The sequence below is a fragment of the Stenella coeruleoalba genome (assembly GCF_951394435.1).
Source record: "Stenella coeruleoalba genome assembly, chromosome: 14".
Lineage (NCBI taxonomy): Eukaryota > Metazoa > Chordata > Mammalia > Artiodactyla > Delphinidae > Stenella > Stenella coeruleoalba.
The window spans coordinates 38,790,039-38,811,347 of NC_137160.1; the positions used below are offsets into that span (position 1 = coordinate 38,790,039).

The 21,309-nt window shown below is 46.8% G+C and overlaps 1 protein-coding gene across 1 annotated transcript in view; it reads right to left on the reverse strand.

Annotated features, from left to right (window-relative positions):
- Window positions 1–1,645: 1,645 nt before the first annotated feature.
- The window catches only part of FHOD3 (formin homology 2 domain containing 3), a gene marked incomplete at its 5' end in the record, with an annotated part of 177,867 nt that continues 158,203 nt past the window's right edge, over window positions 1,646–21,309 (reverse strand). Inside the window, 3 exons of the mRNA XM_079943029.1 lie at window positions 1,646–2,385; window positions 14,062–14,223; window positions 20,985–21,159. Of these exons, the coding sequence (XP_079799155.1) occupies window positions 2,303–2,385; window positions 14,062–14,223; window positions 20,985–21,159 (420 nt within the window). The 3' untranslated portion in view covers window positions 1,646–2,302. The remainder of the gene's footprint in view (window positions 2,386–14,061; window positions 14,224–20,984; window positions 21,160–21,309) is intronic.

Here is a 21,309-nt window from a genome sequence, read left to right on the forward strand (position 1 = left end):
ATTCACTAAAAACTACTAAACCAATTCCCAATAAAAAGAGACACGCTTTACCTAGCTGTAACCAAGAAATTAGTTGACCAAGCTTACTCCCTCTAAGAATTTTTTAATCCCTAAAATAAAATTAACATTAGATTTATTCAGTCACTTCCTTCCAAATGTGACCTTTTATTCTAAAGCAGTAACTCTCAGCAGAACACCAGGGGCCCCCGGAAGGGCATCAAAGTATTTGTTCACTAAATGGTGAAAAAAAAAATGCGTCTTCCTTCTGCTTGCCCATCACAATCCCCAGTGATACAGATATTCCACGTTAATATTCAGTGCCGAGGCTCTCATAAACTACTAAACCACATGCAGAATATTATACGTTATTTAGAACCATAAGGAAATAAACATTGATACTCTATGCACCCTTTTCAATAAAGTGATTAAATAAACTCAATTGTCTGGAATATACAGACCTAACTCTTGTAGGTTCCACACTGGGGGGCTCACATGCATCATGTATTATTTGACAAATGCCCGCTTGAAAGAGCTCCCTGTCTCCCTGATAGTGGAGATGCAGAAGATGGGGGGGGGGGGGGGACAGTCACAGAAGCCTGTGGGGTGAATATATTATCTTCAGCTCTTTAGACTATAGGACTGCATCCTGTCTCTAAATCACATTTGCCCAGATTCAGGAATGCACGGTCACAGAGGTTTTGAAAGTGAGGCACAGGGGACTTCCCTGGTGGCATGGTGGTTAAGAATCTGCCTGCCAATGCAGGGCACACAGGTTCGAGCCCTGGTCCGGGAAGATCCCACATGCCACGGAGCAACTAAGCCCATGTGCCACAACTACTGAGCCTGCGCTCTAGAGCCCACGAGCCACAACTACTGAGCCTGAGTGCCACAACTACTGAAGTCCGCATGCCTAGAGCCCGTGCTCCACAACAAGAGAAGCCACCACAATAAGAAACCCGCGCACCGCAACGAATAGCAGCCCCCACTCGCTGCAACTAGAGAAAGCCCGCGTGCAGCAACGAAGACCCAACGCAGCCAAAAAATAAATTAATTAATTAATTTTTTAAAAGGCACAGATAGAATTGGTGACCTGATGATATTTTGGCACCGCCCCCATTGAATACCTGCTGCAATTGTTGACCCTTCCCTATTTTCAGAGGCAGAGTTTCTTCACAGGGAGCCATGTGACCCTGGGCTGAGGGTCTCTGTGGAGGGCTTGGCCACCACCTGGGCATCAAGCCCCTCAGCGTGGCTCTGCGGTTGCTGAGAGCTCCTCACTGCGCCTTGCCCTCTGGACACCTGAGCTGCTGATGACCTACACTTGAGTGCCAAGGACAACACTTCTGAAGTTCTCTGCAGGCAAAGCTTTAAATTTTCATTTTGTTTTGGTGACTTGGTAAATTTTTTTGAGAAAATGAATTTTTACATAACAAGCAAGTGAATGAGTTGCAGAACAGTTCAGATTTTTAAAATGCTACTCTAATTTTTGTTTCTACATCACGAAGGAGCAAAAACAAAGCACACGGGTAAGGCAATACACGTGAGGTTATTGCTAACTTGTACTGCCACGAAGATTGATGCCTAATTAATCTGGAGTTACAAAGAGCACATGTCAGTGCTTCTCACTCAATTAACAACAAAAAAAAAGGAAACCCAAAGGGCCTGGAGGCCATTCTGAGCCACGGTCCTTCTGATGAACCCGAGAAAAGGTTTTGCTAATTCAGAAGGGGGCTAGCCTATGGAGCCGTTTAAAGTCCTGCACCAGGAGAATGAAAATTTCCAGTTATGGCATTAAACTCTATTTATTTAGTATTTGAAACATGGTGTACATTTCTGAATTTGTATAAACATTTAGTACATCTAAAATCCACAACTGGTAGACAACCTGTGTTTTCTTTTGTGTACAATTTCGGAGTTTACATCTGGATATTCTGGTGTTATGGAGAGACCCAGTCTGTGAACCTAATCAAACTGCCTCATGACCATAGTAACTGTGACAGAAGTGATTTGCTCCTTAAAAGGGCTGTTCCTTGCACAGAAAAGGTGTCACGCTTTGGAACTACTAAGCCAGGTGTCAAGGAAACAAGAGAAACACAGCTGACATGATGAAGAAAGTCTGTGAAGGGGACTCCAAGATCCATGTCAGTGCACAGCGGGCTACGCAAGTCACTCGGTGACACCTAGGCATGGGCACCCCTTTCAGAACCTTTGGGTGTCAGAGTCTCCTCACCTCCCACCGGAGGGGTTCCTTCCAGCAGGAGCTTGCACTCTGCACGGGCACACACCTTAGGGCACCAGGGGGTCACAGCTGCAGCTCTGAGGTGCCCACCAGGCCCAGGGCTCTGGCTTCTTCCGGAGTCAGGCCGCTCTTCAGGGTCCTCCGCACTGCAGCGGCGCCGGCAGACCAGAGGCGAAGGGACAAGAAGAGAAGGCGGTGTTAGCAACCAGGCACGTGGCAGTCAGGCCACAGGCCTCCTTCCCCCGAAGGACTCCCAGAGGAGTCACAGCGCTCACGGACACTTGGTCCCGTCCTACTCCTGCTGAAGTGCCCTGGCTGGCTGGCCACCAGGGCAGGGAAAATCTAGGGGCTGCCAGGGACTGACCTGAAGATGACACAGGCACTGACCTGGAAAGTCAGGCAGATAGGGGACCTCGTAAGAGGAGGGGGTGGGGAGGAGAGGCCCACCCTCATGAGGTGTCTGAGAAATGGTGCAAACTACAAAATGCAGGTGGCATGTTGAGAGCTCAGCCTTTCCCAGCATAAGGAGCGTATCAGAGCTGGAAAAGGAATTACTGAGCATAGGAAAATGCAAATTCCAGTGATGCAAATTAGGTAAAATAATCCCGCAAATCTGCAGGGACATACCTCTGTAGAGGCCCCGCAGCAAGGCATTAACGGAACCCGGCGCAAGGGGTAGCTGTCAGGATGAGCTCTCCACGAGCATCAGGGTCTTAGTCTCAACTCATCAAAGGGCCTCTACAGAGAATAACCAGTGACTCCTCGTAGACTGGATGCCAAGGAGCAAACTGCCAAACTTCTGAGTGGATTTGGGGGATGTTCTCTGTGAAACACACAAGGCTCAAGGAGGACCAGTGACCTCCCCGCCCTGAGGTTTACAACTGGCAGCTGGAGGCACACTCATATTTAACTGACTTAGAATTGGCTTATGTTTAGCCTGACATTATGGGTTTTCCATTGTTTAGTGTTGATCAATTTCGATGTCAAAATAAAGGCTGAATAAGGCTGCACGATGAGGCAGCTGCCCCTTCCAAGACTGGTCCTTTTATTTGAAAGGTTCCTAATTACATTTTCCTTAGTTGATAAATTGTATTTGGCCTACTCTGTATGGAAGTCATACAGAGTTTTGGGTATTCTATTTTCAGAAGAGATGTGTTACAGATCTACCATCTACCATAAATCCTCAGTCAGCTGGAGTCCCTGAGATCCTCAGGGAAGGCCCTTGACCAGAATGTGGAGAAAGTAAAGCTCACCCTTAGTGTTTTCCCACCTTCCTTGCCAGACCTAATTCCCCATGCCCCCTCTATGACAAGAGGGCCTGTGTCCTCCGAGGCCTCCCCAGAGGTGAGGGTCCCACCTCGTGTGTCTGCAGCAACGCCCAAATCGACGCCTCCCCTGGGCAAAAGCCCACGTAGCCCACGGACAAAGAATCGGAAAGAGCTAGGCCTCTGGTAGAATAAACAGCAGCTAATATCTACTAATAAATACTTTCTTCTCTCCCAGGAGTCAGCACTCTGATTGGGAGCCAACACCCAATCCATCAGTCTGTCAGTCAACAAATACTTCATGGAGAACCTATTGTGCGCTCAGCACTTTAACTCAAAGAATGGACACACTTAGGGAAGATTCACAGACATTAAGCATGGGTTTATAGATGCACAAAGCTCTGTGGTGAGGGGTACCCTCAGATCATGCCACCGCACGTTGCTGTATTTTCAAGCCCAGCTCAGGGCCCTAGAGCCACCCGTCCGCAGCTGCTCCTACACTGGCTAACCCTCCCGCAACCCCGGACCCCTTGGGCTCCAGACTGAGTATTTAACTCATCCAGACAAAATGTTTGGCTCCAGAGCCTTGGCTGGAGGCAGACTGCATTTAACTGAGTAATGGAATTCGTTCTATGGGGCGGCAATAAAAATACTAGTTTGTAATACCCTTTATGTTCTTTAAACACTCCTTCAAGTGTTTGTTAAAGAAAGATAATAACTTTAATGGCAGAAAACAAGATGAAATATTTCTCATCCTTGACAAGGACTGCTGAGACCTCTTATCCAAGATCCAAAATTCTGCCTGAATAAGTCCATGCTGCACTAGGAGGGCATCTTACGTTTCCTTAGCAGCAGGAGGTGGCACGGGCTAGGAACCACACCTTTGTGCCTTGAGGTATACACACGTGGCCAAATGACCACAGAAGACTCCACGAACTGACGGCATTGAAAGATGCCTCTTACAGTTCTGTTCACATGTCTGCTTTAGCCCTAGAACTATAGGGTTCAGTTCATGTAAATACTTGAGTGAGGACCCTGGCACCTTACGGAACAGGCAATAACCTGCTAATAGATATGGGCATCGGGCCAGCCTGTCTGGGACCAGCTCAGAGAACAGAACAAAGGTTAATGGTGCTGCACCAGCCTTGCTGCCCTCAGCCTCACGGTCTACTCGCAGCTTTGATGCACGAGACCCCTGAGGACCCTCCTGCCCACTCCAGCCGGGGCTTTCCTCTGCTGTGGGGAAAAGCCAGTATAAGTGAAGGTCCCTTTGCTTGCCAGATGTGTCCCTGAAAGGCAGGTATTCATAGAAAAATCGGCCCCATTTATGGAGCCCTACTTTCTGTGGGCCTTCACGACAATTCAGATAAATTCTCCCAGAAATACATTAACCCTGAAAAGGACCTTAAGAATTTGAACCCTTCCCTTGTTAAAGACTCTTGAAAGAAGGTATGAAATGAAGGTAATCAGTTGAAATCAGTTTTGTACCCTGATTCCAGTCCTGCATGCAAAGGGCCTGTTACGGTGTCTGTCCATCTACCTGCTCGTCAGTTAACTCATTCATTCAATAGACGTTACATGAGCCTCCACCTTGAGCCAAGTGTCCCACCAAGGAGGCCGGGAGCTGACAGGAACACGGAGTGAGGGGAAGGGCGCAGGGCAGCAGACCCTGTCCGCACAGGAGTTGGCTCTCACGCAGAAAGTTTCCAGAAAGCAAAAAAGGGCTGAGGACATATGAGAATGAGAGGACCAACACGCAGGAGCTGGCAGGATATGGAACATGCACAACAGGAACAAGCCTTCCATCAGATAGGGAATTCTCAACTAGCACTTCTCAAATGCTGGCAGGCGGGGGGCAGGGGGAGGGGTGCAGGGGGGAGGGCTGGCTGACGTCTGATAAGATAACGTCCGGGCCCCTCTCCACTGCTCCCCCTTCCCGCTTCCCACTTGAATGCCCTGGCTGCAGCAGAGCTGCTCGCCAGCCTGTCACATGTGACAGCCTCCCCGCCCCGCAGCTGCTTAACAGAGAACAGGCCCTGGAAATGTTTATCCCTGTCTGCCTCGCGCTCCTTCCATAGATGGCATGGGGCACTTTGCCGGCACCAGCAGCCACTCGATGCCCCAGGCGCTTGGGACGGCTCTCACGATGTCAGCAGCGGGGTCTGACACAGAGGTGCCTCTGCTGTCAACACGCAGCACAGGGGGGTCTGGGGCTCACGAAAGAATCATAAGTTCGTTTTCTCTTACTTTCCCCCCTCCCTTGAATTGAAAAAAAATGTTTTGATCCTACAAAGTGCTCCCAGGCAACTCTTTGCTGATGTGCATCTGAGAATAATGGCAGTGGTGGCTGCCATTTCCTGAGCACTACCATGGATTCTCTCACCCCGTATCTGTGGAAACCCTATGAGATGGGGACTGTGCTCATCTCCCCAGGGAACGAGCAGCAGCGGCATAGAGAGATCGAGTCTCTGGCCCCTACGTACACAGTAAGGGGAAGAGAAGGATTGGGGCCAGGACGTTTGAATCAGAGCCCACCCTGGAAACAACTGTGCCCTGACGCGCCTGGCAGCACATGTTCTGACAGTCTTTCATGTTGATGGCAAATGGACCGAGTTTTACTTCCATGTGACGGAAACCCACATGTGTGCTCTTTCACCTTTGGATCACTGACAGGGTTTTTTTTTTTTTTCATTTTTTGCACATAATGTCAAGCAATTTGGAAATAAGTTGTGTGTGTGTGTTTTGTTTTGTTTTGTTTTGTTTTGTAATCCCGAAGATCCTAAAAATTGTTCTATCGAGTATACTAAGAGCACTGTGTCTAGGATGACAGGGGCTCATATCAGAACTTGAAGATGTTTGCTTCTTGGGATTGGGAGGTAACTGGCCCCACTGGTATTCAAATGCTGCTTGTCGATTTGTGCAGCCCTTGTTCCTGGAGGGACCTGTTTGCGACTGGAGAAAAACGGCAGGCCCAGTCCTGCCTCTTTGGACTTAAATACTGGGAATCGTTTTAAGGTGTATCATTCTTAGTGATTCGATGTTAGATATTCTATGGGATTTTCATGGGTTTGGGTTTTTTTGTTTTTTTGGTCAACGTCAATTATTTAACCATTTGGGTTATTTTTCTTACTTCCACCCTCCGTCATAAAATCCCATCCATTAAAAGAAGAGGTTTCCCAAATGGACAGCATTCTACAAACTAACTCACTGACTGGTACTTTTCAAAAGTGTCAAGGTCATGAAATGTCCTCCACAGATCAGAGGAGACTAAGGAGACAGGACGACAATGCAACGTGGGACCCTGGGTGGGATCGTGGAACAGAAAGAGGGCATTAGGGGGAAAATGCTGAAACCTGAGTCAAGCCTGCAGCTGAGTTAATTTTCTGATGCATTGTCCGACCGTGTGCAGGGTGTTAACATGACGGGAAGCTGGGTGAAGGATGTAAGGCAACGCTCTGTGCTATTTTTGTGACGTTTTTGTTAAGTCTAAAATTCTTTCAAAATCAAAAGCTAAGAAAATAAAACGTGGAATAATAATGACAAGAAGCCAAGGTTCCCAGACCTGGTTGATTTAAACTCGACTTCTTAGACTCAGCCTGGGCACAAAGACCCAAGGTCCCTGGGAGAGGCCCCGACAGTGCATTCTAACCTCCCCAGGAGATTCAGATCCCTGACTTAGAACACTGCCATCTGAGTGAGATGCGGGGAAAGGGGGCCGCTCATGAAGGCAACGGCCTTTGTGGTGATAGGGCTGAAGTCTCCGAATTCTGCCTAACCCGGAACTAAGTTCACTCATGCTGAGATGGCTCTCGGCAATATTATGGTATCAGGCGCTTTCTACAGCCACTGGTCCGGCCACGGTCTTGGCTGCGCAGTGCCCCTACCCCACTTCCCTCCTACACCTGTGGCTACGTTCACACCCAGTGCTCCTCAATAATCTCTTTGGTTCCTAGGTAAGCACTGAACAGAAAGCAATCAGTTGGAATGCAAAAGCAGACTGCTTCTTATGAGTCACGTTGTTGGGGAGGACAGGGAGAGGATGGAATCTGGCCTGGGTGGAAAGAAATGAAACAGTTCTCTCCATTGCTTTCTGAGCTCAGAGTTCTCAGCATTATTGCGAGTCCTGGGCAGGACAGAACTGCCTTCCCCCTTTCCAGATGAAGTCTAGCTGTTTAGTGCTTACTGGGATGTCACAACAATACTAGACACATACATTGCTAACAATCCAGGCTTCCGTGCACAGGGGCAAGCCATTGCACCAGTGTCCTGGGGGTAAAAAGAGAGGGGAAGATGGGTCTGGTCTACATTTACAGCAGGCCAAGTGAGGTGGACAATGGTGGACGAGGAGCCGGGAGGGTGACGGGAGCAAAGTGATAAGGGGGCAGGTGTGGTTTCTGTGCACAGGCTCATGGGTGACTTCCCTGGCAGCTCCTAAACACTTGCAGGCAGCTTCACATTCCTACCATGTTTGGGACCCTTGGACAGAAGTGTGAAGGGAAGGAGGGTGCTGAGAACCCGTCATAGGTGCCCCGCTTAACCCTCAAAACCATCCCGGGAGGCTGGCACGACCGCCTTCACTGTATCAAAGAAGACTGAGGCTCAGTGAGGCCAAGCCATTTATACGGGAACAGTCTCCTCGGCTGTATGACTGTGCAAATTCCCAAGCATGGAACTGGATTCCATCTGAACTTGGCAGCAAAGGCAATGAACTACTGTAACCCCCTGCCAGTAAGGTGCTTGGCACTTTCCAAAGCACCCTTCCTAGAACCCTCTACTTTGCTCTTACGCAGGAAAGGCAAATTCTCAGGTTCCTCTTGTTTACTGATCCTCCCTCCTCCTCTTGAACTTCCACTCTGGGGAAAAAGGGTGCCTGGCATACAGACAGACACAGTGGAGGACACACAGCCAGCCTCCTTTTTCAAAGTGCTAGTTCCCAATTTGGAAGGGAGATTTGTCCGAAAATACAACAACCAGAGAGCCATTCAGGGCAGTGAGACCCTTCCAAGCTCTTCCGGCACCACCTGTCTAACCCCAAAGCTTCTACCTAAGCTTCTTTCCACATCAGAGTCCTGGCTACCAGCCTGACCCTGCTCTAGAGCAGGGGGCTGCTTCCACCCCCTTGGGCTTGGGTACAAGGCCCGTACACCCTTGTTTAGGACCTGTCTCCAGGTGACTTGGAGTCTGTTCTGATAGCACCTGCTCTGATCTGGGCCTCATTTCTCTCACCTGTCCACAGACTCAAACCCCTTCACAGTCCCTTTCCTGTGCCCATCCAGCCCGGCCTCCAAGACCTTCCCAATGCAGACCCAGGCTGCAAATGCCTTCCTTACTTCCCCATCTTCCTTTTCTAGTGACAAGGGCTTGACACCCACCATAGGTTTAAAGTCAGCCCCAGTGAATCTTAGAGCCGCTGTCAGCTCCATCCCCTCTGGTCACTGTAGTCCCGAAGCCTTACGTTGTTCCTCTAAAATGCAGTGACTCTCCACCTGGGTTTAGGGAAAAGATTTTGATTCTCTCTTGGACTTATTCTATTTATCCTCCTGTCATGTGTCCTGTACACAAGGGTGGCTGCCCTTAGCTGTCTTTAGAGGAGGAATCAGTCCAGCTTTAATGAGCTCGAAGAATAATGAGGCACTGAGTAAATAGTAATGATGTTGAGAAGACAAAAATTTGATTGAGAAACTTTGGTCCTTTCCACTAACATCTTATTTTACTGTATTCTAAGAGCATCCGTTTTAAAGTCTCTGGCCCATTCCATTGTCCCTATAAAAGAATATAAAATTTTTAAGTAGGGAAGAACTATGTAAATAACATGCAGGGAAATTTTTCTTAATGGGATTAGTGGGAAAATTCCTGAACATTTTCAAATACCACTTTGGAAAATTAGAGACAACTAAACTAAGCTGAGTGCTGATCAGTTCCAGGGATCAAGCTAATATTTTGTGAGGCATATCTCCCATTTTCCCTAAAACAGATTCAATATTTTTTTTTTTCAGATTCGTTCGTTCTCCTTCTCCACGGAATCCTACTTAACAGATAGCATGGCAACACCCTCAATATTCTGTAAAATAAGATTTTAGTTATATCGAATCAACGTGAATATGTCACATGCCTTTCAAGAGGACTGTCGAAGCCTCATAAGAGATGGGGTGAGATGAGCGCCTGAAGTCAAGTCAGAGTTCAGTGTTCCTTTCCTAGCAGCCCCTAGAATCAGGCTTCTGGCCCTTCCCATTGAGAAACTGTTCTTATGTCGCTAAGACACTGTTAGATTATTTGTAGGTCACATCGAAGTGATTGCATTTTTAAAGAAATATAGCCCTGAGCCCAAAACTGCATGGTCACGTCACAGGTGGGGCCCAGACTCCCCTTGAAGAGAAACTCAACAGGAGAGGGGGCATTCAGCCTCTCTAGCAGGAAAGAGAAAAAGGCCAACTATGAGTCCCTAATCCCTGCTCTGCTCTGTGATAGTCCAGGGTAATGGCTCCATGCAGACAGCCAGCTGGGCAGGGACCCTCTTCCGAAGTTGGGTCCCACAGAAAAGAACACAAGGGGTCCTTTTCTTCCCCAGGCCCCAGGCCCGTCCTGCAGAATCACAGTGGGAAGGAGATCTCAGATGCCCGTCAGCTTCAGGGTTTTCTAGGGAAGACCAACATCCGGGAGGCCTAAGAGAACAAGTAGCCCCGGGACAAAGGACTTGCCCCAGTATGATGAAAAAAGAAACCCAAATAAGAAGAAAACAAAGAGCTTGGAGAACGCTCTCCTTGGCCATCTCCACCAGCCGACTCGAGAGCCGTGGCCAGAATCTGGGGAAGCATATGAGGCGTGTTGTGTTGACATTTCACAGGCTAGAAATCAACTGGACAATTCGCAACATTTTACTTAATGAGACCCCGCTGGCACCAGCTGGGAAAACAACAGAAGGGGCAGAGCCTGGGAACCTGCGAGTCCATTACGGTGCCCTCGGTGCGTCCCAACTGGCTGCATATTTCAGGCTTTAAGCAGGACATTTGGTGGATGTAGGCCTAGCCACCAGCATCAAACACGAAAGCAGATGTTTTAAGCATCTCAGAGGATTCTTGAGGGGCTTGCAGGTCATACATTTCTAGGTTATGAGCTGGATTCTGTTTGGTTTCTTACAATAGCTGGACTATTATTGTCTTTAGCCAAATGAGGTATAGCCCAAATATGCTGGTTATTCGTTTATCCACTTGCCACATGGCCACCATTACACAATCAAATCAAACGCAGCATCGTTTCAGGGTGAGGCCCCAGCCCAACACTTCACATCGATTTTGCAAACTGTTTTTTTCTCATTCCTTTAACTTCTTATGAAAAGCTAGAGTTTACATCCCTTTATATTAGAAATCAAAGTAACTTCCCCCATCTTACATTTCTGTGGATGGTGCCATTACTAATTAATTAAACCTGCTACAGATAAACATTTACATACATGCAGTGCTGTATTTGTTGTAGTAACTGCATCACAGGACAAAATGTGTTGGGCTAAATAAAAAGAATATAGGGCTGTTTTGCATAAGATTGGAATGGAAACGATACCACAGGAAATTATTTTATGTCAACCACAAAAACAGGCAAAATTTCTCTCTGGCCAGCTTGAAGAGGAAAACTCATTATGACTGTGTTATTGTTCCCAGTGACATTCTGTGTCTCTCTAAGAATCTGGTTCTCTCCAGACCAGAGGGCAGGGCCAACACTCTTTGCCAACACAGACATGTAACCTATAGGAGGAGTACATACCCTGGGCCAGGCCCCTCTCAGGCAATCTCCTTTTCTGAGGTCCCTGACCCAACGCTGCCCACCTTCTGGAGGGCACTCCCTGACCTGGCATCCTTTCTCAACTCCTCTCCCGTGGTCTGATTCCCCACATGCTTTTCCCAGCTCCTCCCAGTGGAGACTCTTGCACTAAGGTTGCCCACTGCAGGAAGGCCAGGCGTTAACTGGTGCAAAACTTCTGCCATTTGGTTACTGGTTTATTGAAGTAAATAAGAGGAGGGCAATAAAGGGCAAATGCTGAAGATAATCTACTTAAGGCACCTGAAAAAGCCTCTCATAAGTTTCATTTAAAAAACTATTTAAGAAAGAGATTTCTGTTCACGAAAAAGAGCAAGAGAAAAACAGGCAAATGGTATGGACAAGCCATACACAAAAGAAGAGATGCAAATCACGAGAGGCTCGACCTTCCTAGTACACTAGCAGGGAAAAGTAAGCTAAAACCATAAGGAATACTATTTCACACGCTTCAGACAGGCAAAAAGCCAAGTGCTTTGCTGGCCTGGCCTGGAGCATGCAGTGTGGAGAGAGTGTGGGTCAGCCTCACCCCTTTGGAGATGAGTTTGCTCCCCAAGATGTGCACACCTGGGGATCCTGCAGTTCCAGTCCTGGCCTCATACCCCGTTGACCCCCTCCATGTTATCGTGCATGGGGTCCCCTGGGGATCTTGTTAAATGCAGATTCTGAATCAGTTGCCCTGGAGAGGTCCCCATGAATATGCATTTCTAACCAGCCTCCAAGAGGTGCCCATACTGTCTGAGGAACAACTTTAAATAGCAAGTCCCTAGCCAAGTTCTTACATGGGAGCACCAAGAGAATGGCAAAGAATTCACAGCAGCACCAGGAAATAGTGAAATGTCGGAAAAAATAAATGTAAAGGTCTTAGATATTGATGTTGGAGCCCACAAACATATTTCTGAAGATGTAAAAAGCCAGTGCCCCTGAATGACAGTTTTCCATTCAAGAAACAGAGGGAATGCGGCAGGGGGCGCACAGAGTGGAACAAGAGTCCTTCTCCTAAGGCCACTAATCACCCAAGGGGCCTGGGCAGGGCCCAACCGCAGAGGTTCTCAGGTGGTCAGCTTGGGTACAGCCCAGACATCTGGAATTTTTAAAGCTCTGCAGAAAGTTCTAATGTGCAGCCACGGTTGAGAGCCACAGTTCAAGAAGTTACTCAGGGGCTTCCCTGGTGGCACAGTGGTTGAGAATCTGCCTGCTAATGCAGGGGACACGGGTTCGAGCCTCAGTCTGGGAAGATCCCACATGCCGCGGAGCAACTAGGCCTGTGAGCCACAACTACTGAGCCTGCGCGTCTGGAGCCTGTGCTCCGCAACAAGAGAGGCCGCGATAGTGAGAGGCCTGCGCACCGCGATGAAGAGTGGCCCCCGCTTGCCACAACTAGAGAAAGCCCTCGCACGGAAACGAAGACGCAACACAGCAAAAATTAAAGTCTTAAAAAAAAAAAAAAAGTTACTCAAAGTGTGTACCAGCAGGATGGACCTCATCTAGGAGTGTGGTGAAAACAGACTCTCAGCCACCCATCTCACTGAATGAGAATCACATCCCCCAGCCCCAGCCCCCAAGTTCTGTGGTTTGAGAAACTCTGCTTCTCCCTGGTGGAAGTGTCAAGTGATACTTTCTTTTCTGGGGAAAAATTCCTGTCAGAATCTAAAGCCAATGATATAAAAGGAGCAGGGTCCGAGAGTCTGCAGCAATTTGGTTTAGTGTTCTTTACCCTGGAAACAAGCATGTCAACGGGTCAAACAGAACCAAGGCGTCCAAAATATGCAGCCCAAAACTCAGTCACCTCTTGTACGAATCTCAAAGGTGGCGGCGCCTGGGGGGCTCTGAGTATGAGTTCTTACTGAACTCCTGCCTCCTGACAGCCACTCTCCCTCCTTTCATTTTTGGGAGCCAGGAAATGAGGAGGCAGCCAGATTTCCTCTTTACAAAACATCATAAATCCCTGTCCTAGGGATTGACCTTCAGTGACCAGCACCAGGCCAAAGCTTGGGGGCTGAGGTCTCTTCTGAAATGCACTAGGGCCACGGCCATGAAGGCAGATGTCAAAGGTTCAGAGAACCCTGCTTCTCTACAGTGAGCCATCCCTGTGAGAGTCAGCATGGTGCCCACAGAGGCAACTCCACACCCGTCATTCGGCGGATAGGGGCAGGTAACAGGCTGAGACTACAAGGGCGAATAAGTCGCTTTGAATCCTCTGTTTGGTAGGAACAAAACACAACTGGTGAACCTAGGCTAACATGAACTATTTTAAGCATCCTAAGGACCAAAAATCGCTTGCTACCCCTGGTTTCACCTTCAGCATGTTCATGAGCAGCAGTGAACCCCTGGGGGAACAGTCTCCAGCCCAGAAAGTAGCCCCTGATGCTGGGTGAGGGACAATAATATGGCCTCAGCAAAGCATCCAGGGCAGTACTTGGCAACGGGTCCCACTGTGCCCACCCCTGCACATCAGAGTCATCTAAGGGCCTTTCACACCTTCCTGGGGACAAAGTGTGAATTGGGGGAGGCCTGACCAGAAATAGCAAATACACTGGACAGGTGGCTGCAGCATCCCTCCTCCCTAGTGGCCAATACCGACTGTCCAGCACGAACTCTTTTGCCGATGGGCACAGGTGGGCCCTCAGGGCACCACTGACAACTCACCGGAGCCCACCCCTGAGTCCCTGCCCTTCCTGGGTCATACAGAACTGGAGGGCTGGTCCCTGCAGGCAGAGTCCCACATCCCAACTCCAAGGCACTTACGAGACTTCCGGTTGGCCCGGGAGCGCTTCCTCTCCCGCGGCACCACTCGCTGACTGGGCACTTGGGTGGCTGACTTGACAATGCGGTCCATGATCTCATCAGCTGCATCATCCGTGACATTAGGCGAGTCATCCATTCCCATGGTCCACGAACTAGTGGATCCTGAAGAATTAAACAACCAGAGAGCACGAGGTACTCAGAGAGAAGGAAAACACAGCACTGCTCCTGAAGCAGCCAAGCTCATCAGCCACAAGGCACAGCAGAGGCCAGAGCCAGGGTTGAGCCTCCTGATGGATCTAAGGGTGTTCCCCCGTCCCCACTGCAGGGGCACCACAGTGACCTGTGACCATCACCCTCCAGATTCTGACCTCCCATGAGTCCCTACCTGGGGCCCTTACGTCATACTACCCTGTCACACAGCTGTGTTGTCATCTCTCACTGTCGTGGATGTGCCTCCACCTGCCAGGTCCTGTGGTCGTGGAAGGGCAGACTTCCCACGCCGTGTGCCACTATGTACATCACAGATACCCAGTAGAGTGCTTCCAGAAATGTCCAGAGACATTTGTTAAGTCAGCTCCCCATCTGTGGTTGTATGTGCCTAGTGAATGTCAATTAGCCCTAATTTCTCATTCGGTTAAATAAAAATCAATGGATTTTGTAACATATAGCTTATCTTTGGATTAACTAGCCTTTAAAAATAATAACAGGATTGCCCTCTTCTACCAGGAAAAGGGAGTTAACACAACATTTTCTTTGGTACATTCATCTGCTCCCTGACCAGAAAAAAATATGTTTATAAATAGCTGTATGTTAAGACAGTCCAAGTCTGGCATAAAAGCATCTGCCCTTAGACCAGCAAGAAGAAAATACCACAAAAACATGGGTTCCCGAGTCATATGAAACACTTAGAAATGAATGCTATTTTAATTCATCAAAAACTGTGCCTTCGTGACTGATCAACTTCCTTGTGAAATCTCTTCTCTAAGATGGGAAATAGGCTTCTGTAAGAAGAAAGATGTACAGTGTGCTCAAAATTGTGAATTTCCTCGACCTATACTTCTCTTTGTAATAGACATACAACTTTAAAATCCTGCAGGTGAGTGTTCTCAGACTTTTATGTTTATGGAACACAGGTACCTGAACTTGTCCAAGGTCCAGCTAAAGCTGAAGAACAGTCAGCTTTTCTCAAACCACAGGTGAAAAAATGTTAGTAAATATATATCTTAAATTTTGAATTCTATATTTCTATACTAATTTTTCAAAACTTTCGGTGTTTGGATATTGATAGAAATAGTTGGGAATAGTTGATTACAGTTCAGTAGATGGCACATTTTATAGACATGTGTTTGTGGTTGAAAGTTCACTGCAAATATGTAATATGCTATAATTTAGTCATAATTTCTGCTAATAAAGTTCACATGACTGAATTAAATAAACACGTTGCAAAAGGAGTACCAGGATTCCAGTGTTGGACCACCTGCACTATTTGAGACCTGTGGCCACAGGACAACAATGCTTTCTGATGACGACGTTTTTGTTGTGGTCATTTATAAAAATCGTTTTGCGTTACGAGCGGGAGCAGACCTACAACACTGGGATATACAAAGTCAGGACATTTTACTTTTTCTGCTTGTGCCCAAGGGAGTTTGATCTACTTGCTTCCATCAGAAGACTAGCTTTTTCAGCATCATAAAACCCTTTAAAAATATGTTCTTCTCAGAAACGAATATTTGAAATTGCTGAATTTTTCTGCATTCTCAGGCTGGTCCAGGTGTTCAAGCTGGAGGCAAGAGGCCTCATAGTGGCACAGCTCTCAGGCTGGGGCTCTGCAGAGCCTCTGAACCACGGCCCTCCTCATAGCACAGCCATCAATACAGCAGTTGCTTTTTGCCCAGCAATTTCCTGTTTTCCCTTTTACCTACTGATTTATAATTCTGTGCCTCATTTTGAAATGCCGAGCTACCCTTCCCAAAACACACAAAGCTCAATCAAGTGTCTTTGCTCATAATATAATATAATTTGCTCCTGATGAGCCAGAAATGAAGGCATCATCTGATCCTTCCATGAGAATTACCTATACTTTCATCTTATACATTCCTGGGAATCTGCTTTCACTGTGATGGGTCAGGAGATGCTTACAAGGAACATCTTGCCATTTGTCCAGGACTGTCAGACTCAGTTTTGTGATGCCATCATTTTCTCATGACCTCATTCTTGGTTCTGCTTTCTTATCCCCTCTCCCCTTGGTTACTGTTGTCACTACCCGATTACCATTTATGCCCATTCTTCTTGGTCGTGTATATGCTTCTCTTTCTGGAACCTCTGCACTCACATACAGCCACAGGAGAACACTGCCCATAACTTACAGACTCCAAGGGGCCATTTGGCTCCCCATGGTCTCCCAAGTGTTAGCCAGGCATTTATATATACTGAGATGTCTATAAAATTATTATATATAATATATATAGATAGAGATATGGTGGAGGGGATAAAGCACTATAGACCATGATAGGACTATATCACTTTATTTGAATTTTACTTTTGAAAATATGTAAACTGTAGTTTGAAAGAAAACACTGTAACTAATTTTTCCCTTAAAAATCTAACTTAAAGAAATAGTCTAAAAGGAAAATAATTATATCCAAATAGATATTATATTAATGTAATAAACTCTTACCTTTGTTTTTGAAAGAATTTCCCTGGGTATAGACTTCTAGTTTAGAAAGTTCTCTTTTTGGCAATTTAAAGATGCCATTCCACTTTCTTCTGACTTCCATAGCTTCTGTCAACAGTGAGTCATCATTCTTACTGTTGCTCCTTAGAAAGTACATTCTTTTCTCTCTGGCTGTTTTAAAGATTTTATTTATATCTTTGGTTTTTGGCAGTTTGCCCATGGTATGCCTAGATGTGGTTTTCTTTGCGTTTACTCTCCTTGGATTTGTTACGTGTTTTAAATATGTGGGTTGATATCTATCATGAGCCTTTGGGAAATTCTCAGCCATTTTCTTTAATTTTCTTTAATTAATTAGAAATTAATAAATTTCTTTAATTTTTCTTTAATTTTTCTTCTTACCCATCTTTTCTTTCTGGTACTCCAGTTACAGACACATTAGACCATTTGACTGTGTCCCACATATCTCTTACATTTTGTTCCATTTTTTCTATTTTTTCTCACCATGCTTCAGTTTGTACATTTTCTATTAACCCGTGTTGTTTGAATTCACTGATCTCTTTTGCTGGGACCAGTCTGCTGTTAAACCCATGATATCAGTTAATCATGTCAGATCTTTCTTTTTTTCAGTTCTAGAATTTCCATTTGATTCTTTTTTATAAATTTCAACCTTTTTATCAATTTGTCTCTATTTTCCTTTATTTTTGTTAACACTTATAAATGGTTAAATTTGACTGCAAATTTCAACATCTGGATCACCTGTGGATCTGCTGCTCTACTTTTCTTCTTGTCAGCCATGTTTTCATGTTCTCTTGGCTCATAATTTTGACTACGCACTGGACTTTGTGTAGAAAAGAATGCAGAGACTGAAGTCGGTGTCATTTTTCTCCAGTCTTTACCCTTTCCTGTTAAGCAGACACAGTGAAGGACTGAGCAGGGTTGGGGCCAGACAGCAGTTTTCATTGAGTATCAGTCCACCCCTGTCTTTAAATATTCTGTCTTTAACTATCTGTATGCATTTGTTGAAGGCGCTTACTCTAGCTTGTCTTTGTTTCCTCAGAACTTCAAGACTGTAGGAGATTTCCTGCAGCCTTTCTGGCCCAGCCTCCCCCTCCCCATGCTGCCCCAGCACTTAGCAAATGTCTCATGGAGAAAAATGTCTGCATTTGAAGCTCCTCTAGCTCCAACCTCTCACGCCAGCTCACATGACCACTAGAAGTCCTGCTGGCTTCTCTTTACTGTTAAAGTCACTCTGCGCATGGCAAGTCCAATTCTCAGCCTGTGCCCAGACTTGGCAAATGCTCTTAGAGAGGTGCTCTCAGCTCACCTGGAATTCTAGTTTGTCTAGTCCTCTTCCCTTTCACAGTTCCCTGATGGATTTTGAGAGAAAGCTTTTGTTATTTTATTAAAGTTTCTGGTTATGGCAGCAGGAGTGGTGGCTTGTTCCTCCCTACGACATGCCACCTGGAAGCAGAAGTCTCTGCATGTGCAGAGAAACTGAATAGCTTTCCTTTCTAATCCCTTTCATCAATTAGTGAAAAGGAACCCATATTGTACAAACCTAGCAATATCTTTTTCTCTTTGTCCTTTCCAGTCAGGAAGGATTTTCTATTTTCTCTTTTAAAATTAGCAGAGCATGTTACGTTCCATTACAGATACTGGACTCCATCTCCCAAGGTGGCTTTCACTGTACTACCCTTGCATCCACGAAGGTACAGTGGCTCAAGACTCCTGATGGCTGGGGTCACTGTGGCGCAGGTACTAATGCTGCCCTTGATCTCCTGGTGTCCACGGTTAGCCTAGCAGACAAAGCCTGCAAGAGCTGCTGAGGCACAGACAGACTCATGCATGGGATGTCCTAGGCCTTTTGGGAGACCAGTGATTCCCATCCCCATACCCCCCAACACTGCAAAGCTGCTTTATTTTATTTTTATCCTTGTTTTACACTTTGTCTAGACTGACAGTCACTACTGCTCAGCATTTAATGCTATAATTTTCTTCAACTTCTGACCTTCCCCACTTTCTTCTCTCCTCTTATATTCTGCCTTATTTACACACTCTTTCTTTCCTGTCCCTTCTTGGTTTTTCTGAGAAATGGAGGCGTTTTATAGACAGCACTGGCCAAGAAGAGGGCACCTTTCTTTCCACATAGAAAACCAGACGATGAGAATGTCCCACACGAAGTGCTCAGGACTGTGGCTTGTCACAGCTGTGTCTGTCTGATGTTGGTCACCAAAAGTCTGCCTTTGTGTTGCCAAATCGTAATTTATTTTCTTTCCCTAATTCCACATCCAAAACTACCTACAAGTCAGAGGGTTTGGAAAGACCAAATCCCAGAGAACCTAACCTGTGATTCTTTGATGTAATAATAATACCTGCATGTATTTGGGGTATAGTCTGGGAATCAAGACTGTAGTAGGAGGGATGACTTTTCTACGTATCATCTGTGTCTCAGGCAGGATAACACTGGGGAAGGGTGGGTGGAGGCGGCCCTTTTTCCGGCATAGTCTAAGCTGTATATCACAGAGTAAAAGCCCTGATAAAGGTCCAACGTTGAGAAGAGGAGAAGGAACTAGATTCAGTGACACTGCACTCATGTGAAATAAGAAAAACATTTGGTCATTTATAAAATAGCCTGAAGTGCAGCTCCAATTGGGAATCCCGTGTAAACCTTACGGATCTAGAACTCAGCCTGGAAGCCCCTTCAACTCTCCTCCTCTAGAGCAGCTTGTGGCCCTTGGTTCACAAGAAGCTACAAGAAACCATATGCACCACGTGACTCCCTTCCTGCCAAAGAACACCTGGAACTGCCTTTGTTTTTTCTTTTATGTTAAAGTTGTTATTCTTATCATCATTTTTTAATACTTAACATAGTTGACAACAGCAAAATTAAAATTAAAAAAAAAAAAAAGGGCAGTCAGCAAAGCTAGATAGAAGTCACTGTTGGGTCTTCTCAGGAGTTTCTCCAGATCACAGCCCTCTAGATCTTGGCTGCCTTTCTAACATCTCGTGAGCCTGGATGTTCGCTGGAGCCTAGCAAGGGCCTGATGGGCACTGCACACACTCATTCGTTACTGAGGTTCTGTGACGTGTAAGGTAACCCATGATCCAGTTCACCCGGACTGCACAGTTTTATTTATTTTCCCACTGTAATTACTACTTGAACCCCTTTTACACACTAAAACATTCCAATGTGGGCAATAAATACATGGTTTCTTCTAGCTTGTGTGCTAAGCAAACACCAAGAGGACAAAGCTGGTCCTCCAGGAGTTCATCCTCTTTAGTTATAAAGTTTTTAAGTTCCTGAGACCTAAACTGGGGTCTCAGGAGTACGTGGCAAGGCAGAGAACACGGAGGAGGTGGATTCTGGAGGTGAAGAGGGGACAGGCAGAGGAGAGGGGACGGGATGAGCAACGGCAGGGGCTCAGGCAGACACAGGGTGTGCAGAGTAGGGCACTGCCCACAATGTGGGGCTGAGTGAAAGCCAAGTGTGGGAGCCAGGAGGAGACCAGACCCCAGGGAACCTCAAACAACAGCATGAATCGAGTGGGCTGGATCCTGCAGGCAGCGAGGAAACTTAGCAAGGTTCATGTGGCATCAGACTAGACCAGGGAAATACGGGTAAACATTCTCAGATGCAAAGTGCATCTCAATTCTTAATTAAAACAAGAAGTCCCTTCCAGGTTATGAAACAAACCTGGAAACTCTTATCTGTCTTTACCATCTTGAAGTTTTAGTTTCCTCTCTGCCTCCAAGGATTTCAGAAGCAAAAAGGGATAGCGTTTTAATCCAAGGGTCATCAAACTTTTTCTGTACCCCGCCTGAGAGTAAAAACATTAGTCTCTATGGTCCCTGTAGTCTCCATTGCAACCCCTCAACTCTGCCACCGCAGTGCAAAAGCACCTAGACAACACACACACAAGGAAGGGTGGCTGCGTTCCAAGAAGACCTTATTTACAAGAATAAATGGCTGGCTCAGTTTGGCCTGGGGGCTTTAACCCATGAGGATTCGTTCACAATGCTAATTCCTCTTGTTCGAATTAAGTTGTGCTTTTGGGAAGGGCTGCTTGTTTTTGAGATGAAGCTACTGAAGGTGGGTCACAAAGGTGTGAGTGAAGGAAAGTATGATGACGTCAGCACGGAGAACCCTGGGGAGTGGATGGCCCTGAGCAGCCACTTCCTGGGCACAGTGATCTGTACCCTGTGGCGGGGACAGACACCATGGGGTGGCCACCCTGGGAGAGGGCATTACCTCGGCTTGCTCGGCTGCGTGTGCGGACGCCCAGCACGGGGGTGACATCCTCCAAGGCAGGGGACGAGGTTTTCAGCACAGCCTTCATGTTCTCATGCTCGGCAGCATCCTCAGCATAGCTCAGGCCTTGGGGCTGGCTCGGGGGCGCCGGGGAACCGCTGGAGAACTTGCCAGACTGCAAGAGCAAGGGGGGTTAGGGCGTGAGGTGACTAAAAGCCAACTCGAGCTTAGAAAACCTTTAGTTGAGGAAAGCCTTCTCTTCTCTGTCTTTTGTTTACGTGCATTCTGCAAACAAGTTAGTGATGGGCAGTCAATGAGGGGTCAA